The sequence below is a fragment of the Phoxinus phoxinus genome (genome assembly GCF_949152265.1).
Source record: "Phoxinus phoxinus genome assembly, chromosome: 24".
In the NCBI taxonomy this organism is placed as follows: domain Eukaryota; kingdom Metazoa; phylum Chordata; class Actinopteri; order Cypriniformes; family Leuciscidae; genus Phoxinus; species Phoxinus phoxinus.
The window spans coordinates 13,703,353-13,713,552 of record NC_136899.1 but is presented as its reverse complement, the minus strand read 5'-3'; the positions used below and the strand labels follow the sequence as shown (position 1 = coordinate 13,713,552).

Below are 10,200 nucleotides of genomic sequence, written 5' to 3'. Positions count from 1 at the left end.
TACAGAGGAGGTGTTAAGTTCACCAAAATACAATGGCCAGAATTCTAGCTCACAGTTTTTTTTTGTTTGTTCTACTGAAACTGAAAGAGCGGATTTGAAACCAATTGCTGAATTCCCCTATGATAAGAATACATCAAAATAAAAGTAAAACAAAAATAATGACGCGATTCATTCATAATGGGACAGTACACCCAAAATGGTGAAATAATACAATTTGGGTGTACTAGTCCTTTTACAGTGCATGTGATAAATAATTATTGAGATTTCATCATCCAGTCATACCGATCTGACAGCTGGAAAATGGAGAGGCGTCTACTGTAAAACCAGTTCATTTATTAATTTACTACAAAACAAAAATATACAAAAACGGTTTCATAGTAAGTACCAAAACATAAATATACATTCACATTATTAGGTGACTTCAATCACCAGTGAGGCACTTAAGAGTTGAAGATGTGTGTGAGATTTCTCAGGCACTTCAGAAGATAGATGTTCAGGGGTTTGTCCCTTCTGTGCTCTTCTTCTACACAAACAAACAAACAAACAGACAAACAGACAGAATTACCACACATTCACAGAAAAAGGTCCAATCCTGATGCATCTACTGCTGTAGTACCATCTGAAGAGTAAAAACGAGAGGCTCTCATGATCAAACTGAATATATTCGCACCTTTCCTGGCGGACACGTATGCCTCTTCAACTTTCAGTCTGATGGAAGGACACTTCAAAGTGGCCTTTGCCTTCGCAAGAGGAGACATGCAGGATGGGAAGATAAAGGGTGAGACGGATCTCCAAGTGTGTGACTCAGATGTAATTTGTGTTTATAAAAATGATCATGAATAGTGTCTTATTTCACATTCCGCTGCTAAAGAACTGTCGCTTGAGTCTAGTACAACTATTTAATATTTCCCCCAATAATTCATTGAAGGGATAGTACACCCAAAAGTGAAAATCATGCCGTTCCAAACCCGTTTCTGTGGCTTAAAACTGGTAGTTGCATAGTAGTTTTTAGTTTTAGTTTATAGGCTGTCAATGGATGGACAGAAAGCTCTTAGATTTCATTAAAAAGATACTCATTTGTGTTCCAAAGATGAACGAAAGACTTGGAACGATATGAGGGTGAGTAAATGATGACGACATTTACATTTTTGGGTGAACTATCCCTTTAACTGTTTGTAAAAAGCATTTTATAACAACTGAATGCCACTGAATAAATGACGTTACCTTCTGATTGTTGTGCAATAAAGCCCAAAGTGCTGAAGCTCCTATGGTACGTATATCTGATGAGCTACTGCTCAGACAAGAGACTAATAGCTCAACAGCTTTATCTGAAATACAAAGACATATTTACATTTACATATATGTGTATAAATAAGCATCACACGCACACACTTTTTCTCTACATTGAACATGGGGACAGGAGAGCTGTCAGTCAATAAATGGTAGAACACAGTAACTTGCGTTACTTATTTGAAAAAGTAACTATATTTTGCAGTAAATTTAAAAGTAATGCGTTTCTTTACTAGTTACTTGATAAAAGTAATCTGATTACGGTACGTAACTCCAGTTACTTGTAATGAGTTACACACAACACTGGGAACCGGCGAACATTTAAAGACTTTAATAAATAAATACAAAATGAACGCTCTCTCACGGCCCTCGGCCTCGTCCTGTTCGCCACATGCAGTTTTTGCTCTGTTAATTTAACAAAAAGTAAAAACTGCATTAGAAGTATTTTTCGTTATTAGTTTATAATGTTAATTTCAACATTCACTAATATATATATATATATATATATATACAGTCATGGCCAAAATTGTTGGCACCCCTGGTAAATATGATCAAAACTGGCTGTAAAAAATAAACCTGCATTGTTTATCCTTTTGATCTTTCATTCAAAAAATTGCCAAAATTCTAACCTTTCATTGAAGCAAGAGATTTGAAAGTGGGGCTAAATCACATTATGAAATAAATGTTTTTCTCCAAAACACGTTGGCCACAATTATTGGCACCCTTTTATTAAATACTTTTTGCAACCTCCTTTTGCCAAGATAACAGCTCTGAGTTTTCTCCTATAATGCCTGATGAGTTTGGAGAACACCTGACAAGAGATCAGAGATCATTCCTCCATACAGAATCTCTCCAGATCCTGCAGATTCCCAGATCCATGTTGGTGCTTCTTCTCTTCAGTTCAGCCCACTCATTTTCTATAGGGTTCAGGCCAGGGACTGGGATGGCCATTGCAGATCTTGGTTTTGTGCTCAGTGACCCATTTTTGTTTTGATTTTGATATTTGTTTTTGGATCACTGTCCTGTTGGAAGATCCAAACATGGCCCGTTATAAGATTTCAAGCCCCGGCTGTTAGGTTTCGATTTTTTATCTGTTGGTATTTGATCCAATCCATGATGCCATGTATCTGAACAAGATGTCCAGGACCTCTGGCAGAAAATTAGGCCCACAGCAGTAAAGATACAGCAGAGTATTTCATTTTACACATGGGGTACTTTTTTATCCCTGTGTGCACCAAACCCATCTTAAGTGTTTGCTGCCAAAAAAGCTATTTTTTTGGTTCCTCTGTCCCTCTGTCCTCTGTGCAAACACTTAAGATGGGTGCACACAGGGATAAAAAAGTACCCCATGTGTAAAATGAAATACTCTGCTGTATCTTTACTGCTGTGGGCCTAATTTTCTGCCAGAGGTCCTGGACATCTTGTTCAGATACATGGCATCATGGATTGGATCAAATACCAACAGATAAAAAAATCGAAACCTAACAGCCGGGGCTTGAAATCTTATAACGGGCCATGTTTGGATCTTCCAACAGGACAGTGATCCAAAAACAAATATCAAAATCAAAACAAAAATGGGTCACTGAGCACAAAACCAAGATCTGCAATGGCCATCCCAGTCCCTGGCCTGAACCCTATAGAAAATGAGTGGGCTGAACTGAAGAGAAGAAGCACCAACATGGATCTGGGAATCTGCAGGATCTGGAGAGATTCTGTATGGAGGAATGGTCTCTGATCTCTTGTCAGGTGTTCTCCAAACTCATCAGGCATTATAGGAGAAAACTCAGAGCTGTTATCTTGGCAAAAGGAGGTTGCAAAAAGTATTTAATAAAAGGGTGCCAATAATTGTGGCCAACGTGTTTTGGAGAAAAACATTTATTTCATAATGTGATTTAGCCCCACTTTCAATTCTCTTGCTTCAATTAGAATTTTGGCAATTTTTTGAATGAAAGATCAAAAGTATAAACAATGCGGATTAATTTTTTACAGCCAGTTTTGATCATATTTACCAGGGGTGCCAACAATTTTGGCCATGACTGTATATATATCTGTGACAGACTCCAGCCTGTTAAGATGAATTTAACACTCCCTGTGTAAAAGTGATCCATCACACACACACACTTATGGCAACTATGGAAGTAAAATAATGACAAATGTTTTTGAAATAAAAAAGCCTGTTGAATTGCACTACTTGAAAAAAATATGCATTGCATTAACCATGCTTGCATTTTAATGCATTGTATTTTTAGGCCTCGCATTTTTATGGGCTGAAATTCAACATGGTTGTATATTTAAGCTGTGAATATTACAATTCAAAACATTTCAAACACATTTTCATTCATAAAAATTCAATAATCCATTTTCACCTTTCATATTTCCCTTCCAAAATATTCAAACTGTTAAAAAATACAACCTATAATATTCAACGGGCAATTTTCGGTCCACTTTATTTCGCTTTACAAATTCGCTTCCACAAATTCAGTGGTTCAAATTCGACAGTAAATTCAACAGTGACCTCCAGGAACTGCAGGAAAAGCAGTAGATTACCGAGCATAATCTCCATCTGCTGTTAATCGATCTCACCAGCAGGGAGTGCAAGCGCGTGTTGTTGACGACGACCAGAGCAACAGTTAGAGCAAGCCATTCATTCATTCATAAAACTGATTTATAGAAATGTAAGTGTATTTGTGATTATTATGAGGGCTGTTTTCATGTTTAATTCAGTGTCTTCACGGTCCCTGTGTAGTCTACATGCATCTTTCTCTACGTGAACAAGATTACAATGTTATTCCCCCGATGCTGATGTACAGAACAAATGTTACATTTGAGGTAGACATATATTTCTCTTGGTTGTTTTGCCTTAACTTTATATCGCGACGATGTGCTGCAGTACTGGGGTTTCCCTCAATAATTCAGGATTGCTGGACATAACGCTTAACGTATACTAATGGACTAATACAGTGATATAAAAGACCAAACTCGCACCTTATTGACAAGGCTGTACTATATGGCTACAGGCAAGCAGATGGACTCATAATATGAACTTAACGCGCAAGCAAGTTTCACGCTAAGCGTTTCCCAGTTACATAACTTACTGGCCAATGGCTATAAAGTTGGCTTGACGTTGGACATTCGCACATTTAGGGACCGTCTCTAAAGTTACATACGACATTGGTATACACGTTTCTAACTTCAATAGCAAACTTCTATTTATATGAATAAATATAAAAAATGTAAAAGGTGTGCATCATGCCTGACACCTACATGAACACTTACAGTTGTTTTTATGACTGCAAGTCATTCTCTTCCAATGCTATTGAAGTTAGAAACGTGTATACCAATGTCGTATGCAACTTTAGAGACGGCCCCTAAATGTGCGAATGTCATGCCAACAATAGATGCCAACTTTATAACCAGTATGACCGGGAAACGCGTGAAACTTTGCGTGTTAAGTTCATATTCTGAGTCTGCTTGCCTGTAGCCATATAGTACAGCCTTCTCAATAAAGTGTGAGTTTGGTCTTTTATATCACTATATCAATAGTCCATTAGTATACGTTAAGCGTTATGTCCAGCAATCCTGAATTATTGAGGGAAACCCCAGTACTGCAGCACATCGTCGCGATATAAAGTTAAGGCAAAACAACCAAGAGAAATATATGTCTACCTCAAATGTAACATTTGTTCTGTACATCAGCATCGGGGGAATAACATTGTAATCTTGTTCACGTAGAGAAAGATGCATGTAGACTACACAGGGACCGTGAAGACACTGAATTAAACATGAAAACAGCCCTCATAATAATCACAAATACACTTACATTTCTATAAATCAGTTTTATGAATGAATGAATGGCTTGCTCTAACTGTTGCTCTGGTCTTCGTCAACAACACGCGCTTGCACTCCCTGCTGGTGAGATCGATTAACAGCAGATGGAGATTATGCTCGGTAATCTACTGCTTTTCCTGCAGTTCCTGGAGGTCACTGTTGAATTTACTGTCGAATTTGAACCACTGAATTTGTGGAAGCGAATTTGTAAAGCGAAATAAAGTGGACCGAAAATTGCCCGTTGAATATTATAGGTTGTATTTTTTAACAGTTTGAATATTTTGGAAGGGAAATATGAAAGGTGAAAATGGATTATTGAATTTTTATGAATGAAAATGTGTTTGAAATGTTTTGAATTGTAATATTCACAGCTTAAATATACAACCATGTTGAATTTCAGCCCATAAAAATGCGAGGCCTAAAAATACAATGCATTAAAATGCAAGCATGGTTAATGCAATGCATATTTTTTTCAAGTAGTGCAATTCAACAGGCTTTTTTATTTCAAAAACATTTGTCATTATTTTACTTCCATAGGCAACACATACATACACACACACACACGCACACACACACACACACACACACACACACACACACACACACACACACACACACACACACACAACACTGACGTACAGATGTGTCACAACAGCCGCAATGGAGTGATAATAGGTTTACACATTAAACCAACGTTTCCGCCCAATTTCTTTTAAATAGAAAGTGAAGGAAATAAGATGAATGATTGACTTGACATGATGTGGATGTACTCATAAAACAGTGTGAAACTGTGGCTGGCACCCGGAGAAAACCCACACTGACACAGGGAGAACATACAAACTCCACACAGAAAGGACTTGAACCAGTGACCTTCTTGCTGTGAGCGGACAGTGCTACCCACTGAGCCACCGTGCCGCCTTTCAACATTCACTATTACATTATTAAAACTCAAAGTTGTATCTGTTTAAAGGGATAGCTCACCCAAAAATTTCAATTGTGTCATTAATTAATCACCCTCATTGTTCCAAACCAGTAAGACTTTCGTTCATCTTCAGAACACAAATGAAGATCTTTTTGATGATATCTGAGAGCTTTCTGTCCTACGCACATTTGAGCTTCAGCTAGAACCAATTAGGTTTTTCTCACGCGTCAAGACGGTTCGGCTGAGCTTCTGTTCATGTTCACTGATCAATGTTAATATGTGAATATGTAAATAAAAGTCTAAATTAAATCGTTTTATCATATAAAGCGATCGAGTCTCTTTAGAAGAATTGGACTAAACCGCTTAATTCATGTGGATTCATTTTAGGATCTCTTTATGAACTTTTTGAATCATCAAAGTGGTAGTTGCATAGCTGTCTATGGAGGGACAGAGAGCTCTCAGATTTCATCAAAAAGATGAACAAAAGTCTTATGGGTTTGGACGACATGAGGGTGAGTAATTAATGACAGAATTTTCATTTTTGGGTGAACTATCCCTTTAATATTTAATGGAATTGAGCTTATATGAACAATGAACAGTACTTTTATTAACTTATTAATAAAGATGAATAAAAATGGTAACAAATGTATAAGTCATTGTTAGTTAATGCATTAACGTTAACTAATAACGCCTTATTGTAAAGTGTTACTATTATGTTTTGGGGAAAAAACTTGTTGATATATCAGCCAGGCCAATTATTCAGACAACATTTGGCTATTTTGTTAACCATGCCTGCTGAGCCTTATTAGAGACTGGCATTGGCATCAACCACTCAAAAAGAAACATGTTGGTCGACCATTAACATCTAAAACCCTGTTAATCCAGCGCTCATACCGTTGGCTAAGACTTTGGGCTTGTTAGCGGAGCAGAAGCAGATGTTGTGGAGAATGAGCAGGATGGTGGGTTTAGTGCTGGTGTGTTTGGACTGGGCCAGTTCGACCAGCAGCTCCAAAGCCCCTCGGAGCCTGAGGATCATCTGCTGTCCGTCCTCCCCGAACGACACGTTCAGCAGCAGCCTGAGCCACAGGGACAGAGGATCCCCTGTCGAAACACCACCTCGACCACCCGCCTTAGGCACGGGGAGAGACAGGAAGTGCTGCAGGAAGTTACTCTAGGGAAAGAGCAAGAAAGAAGCTTTTGTTAACACTTCCCTTTGTGAATTTCTCTATGAAACTAAAAAGTGGATTTGCAACCAGAAGTTCTCAACTATATTATTTACTGTATAGACTGCAGTGGTTCTATTTCCTTCTCCCCTGAATTGTCTTGTTTAAACATTAGCCAGTGAGTTACCTTCAGCAGAGCCCCTTTGCAGTCCCTTGAGATGGCCAGGTTGGCCAGCAATGAGAAAGCCAGACTGTGGATGCTGCTGTTGTCAGGGGCAACCTGGGAGGCCAGTTTCATCACTCCATGCATCAGTGAATTTGTGACCGCAGTCTTAGGAAGAACAGCCTGAACTGAGCCAGGGCTACAACTGCTGCTACATAAAGCACTGCATGCTGAAAGAGAATGAGAGACAGACAGAGAAAGAGATAACATGACTATGGAAAAATAGTACGTGTACAAAGACTATAACGTATACAAAGAGTTACAAGAAACCAAGTAACTATCTCAGAAAGATTATAAAAGTGCGTTAACCTGTTAACAGAAACAGAACTGTTGATCAATGTTTCTTAACCATCCAAAACCCTAAAATTAGGCCAAACCCCTTACATAACAATAACATTTAGCTTTAAACACGTTGCCACACACACACACCAAGGATGCATTAATTCGGTCAAAAGTGACAGTAAAGAGTAAAGACTTTTATATTGTTACAAAAAAAAAAAAGTATTTGATATCTATTTATCACAGAATCCTAAAAAAATAAAATTTATCACGGTTTCCACAAAAATATTAAGCAGCACAACGGTTGATGATAATAAGAAATGTTTGATGAAATGTTGATGAACCAAATCAGCATATTAGAATGATTTCTGAATGATCACTTGACACTGAAGACTGGAGTAAATTCAGTTTTGCCATCACAGGAATTTTAAAACAGTCAAAAAGAAAAAAGAAATTTTAAACTAATAATATTTCACAATATTACTGTATTTTTTTAAATCAAATATATATACATAAAAAATTCTGCCCTTTGTTGCAGCAGGATAGTGCTACAGGAAACACTGCCGGTGATCTACAACCACACAACCCTTTTTTAATCAATGCATCTTTACTGCCTAAAAATATCACCGCGCAGTTCAGTAACAATGAGCTTCGAAACTCAATGGAAACTTCCATTGTATTATAATTCTAAATATATCTAGATAAAATGTATTTCCTCCAGGTCTAACAATGCTGCATTTAGTACAATGTCAAAACCACTAAATGTCTCACTTCTGGGTAAGTTGACGGACATATTTTTAAGAATAGCATGGCGGTGGGTGAATCATTTAACATTATTCTACTGGATTATTGAGAGAACTCAGCAGGGTTTTGCTTGCAGAATAAATCCAATATTAATCGGCCAGATGAAAGAATGAAGGTTGTGTGTCGCAGGTTAATGTATTATACAATAAAAGTGACACAGGACAGAGTATGATGGGAAGGAAAATTGCTGGAGGGCTGATTCCATAACTGATGAACCAAGCTCATGAACTTTAAACATCACCTGCTGTAAGCACAGACCTTGAGAAACACCACACATGATGCACGCTATTTTAGCCTAGTGCGGTTAAACTATAGTGACAGCCCAAACGCACACACAAATATAGGCCTAAACCCACATGCACACCCACAGACATATACGTACAAACTGACTATACGCCCATGCATTGCTGACAGGTGTGAAGCCACATCCTGTGCTTAAGCACAGCTTTCCATGAGATCACATATGTGACATTGAGCAATCATTGTGTTTAGGTAAACACACTAACGAACAGACACTTTCATGTACAAAAGTACCGGTAGTCTCTCTCACTCACACACACGTGCAAATGCTTTCATGTGTAACCGTCTTGCTCTTACACACAATGCAGTTTTTTAAGATTAACGAACAGATTTATATTTAAGTGTCTGAATCTGAAGGATGAATTTCTTCCTAGTTTTCTCTAGATTTTTCCTAATACATAATATATATTCTCTGTTTATAGAAAAGGGAGGTACTACAGCTAACAATCTAGTCTAATATAATCAACAGTGGTTGGTAATCGTCAGACCCTTTTCTTATGAGGTTGTTATAAATAAAAATGCTTCTAACTTAAGGCTAAATTATCCATGAAATGTTAAATGCTATTTTATTTTTGTATTTTCATAACTTTAATTAGAGGAAGTGACCATTAACTTCAATCTGACAATTAGATTAATTTCACATTCATTTCAGTCAAATTAATGAATGAAGCATTTATATAGCGCTTTTCTTATGTAATACTGTACATCCAAAGTGCTTTACAATCATATCAGGGGTCTCTCCTCACCAACCATCAATGTGCAGCATCCAACTGGACAACAGTGCCAGGATGGAGCCAATTGAAGGTTGGAAACTTTGATTTTTGGCCATGATTGATAAGGGCAGAGAGAGGGAATTTGACCATGACACCAGGGTTACACCCCTACTGTTTACGAGAAGTGCCAGAGAATGACCACTGAGTGACCTTGGTTTAACGTCTCATCCGAAGGACGGACCACAGGTCATGGCATGATAAATCAAATTTGCCTTGATGTTTTGACATATAAGAGGTCTTTGTAGCATTAAGACATCTTCCAAGTTTCATATCTTAAAATGTCCTCCTCATTATAAACAAAGCATTTATTTAATCAAGCTTCAAAAACAGCTCATTTTATATTGCTTGATCTATGAAGCGCATTTGCATATGACTGCCTCCAGAGCAAGACATTGACGAATCCTCACACCATCATCGCAGCATAGGCCCCGCCCACTGGTATTTAGTCACTTAATTGCTTACATTTGCCTACACTGGATGTGAGCGTCGTATTGCATCACGTCAAAAGCAAATAGTACCTACTATAATCACTGACACGTTCTACACTGATACAGTATACAAATACAAGTTTCTGACATGCTCCCAAAAACTGCTCAATCCAGCCAAAGTAAGCATTTA

At 37.8% G+C, this 10,200-nt stretch overlaps 1 protein-coding gene across 5 annotated transcripts in view; it reads right to left on the bottom strand.

Moving 5' to 3' along the window:
- rttn (rotatin) overlaps positions 1-10,200 on the bottom strand; it is a 55,188-nt gene that overhangs the window by 115 nt on the left and 44,873 nt on the right. For 4 of the 5 annotated variants that reach the window (XM_079601864.1, XM_079601866.1, XM_079601867.1 and 1 more), the window contains 5 exons: positions 7,391-7,596; positions 6,935-7,211; positions 1,225-1,328; positions 671-740; positions 24-523 (listed from right to left, as the gene is read on the bottom strand). In XM_079601864.1, the coding sequence (XP_079457990.1) occupies positions 441-523; positions 671-740; positions 1,225-1,328; positions 6,935-7,211; positions 7,391-7,596 (740 nt within the window). In that variant the 3' untranslated portion in view covers positions 24-440. Of the gene's footprint in view, positions 1-23; positions 524-670; positions 741-1,224; positions 1,329-6,934; positions 7,212-7,390; positions 7,597-10,200 lie in introns of those variants that run through there. The other variant, XM_079601865.1, reaches the window with a different exon arrangement.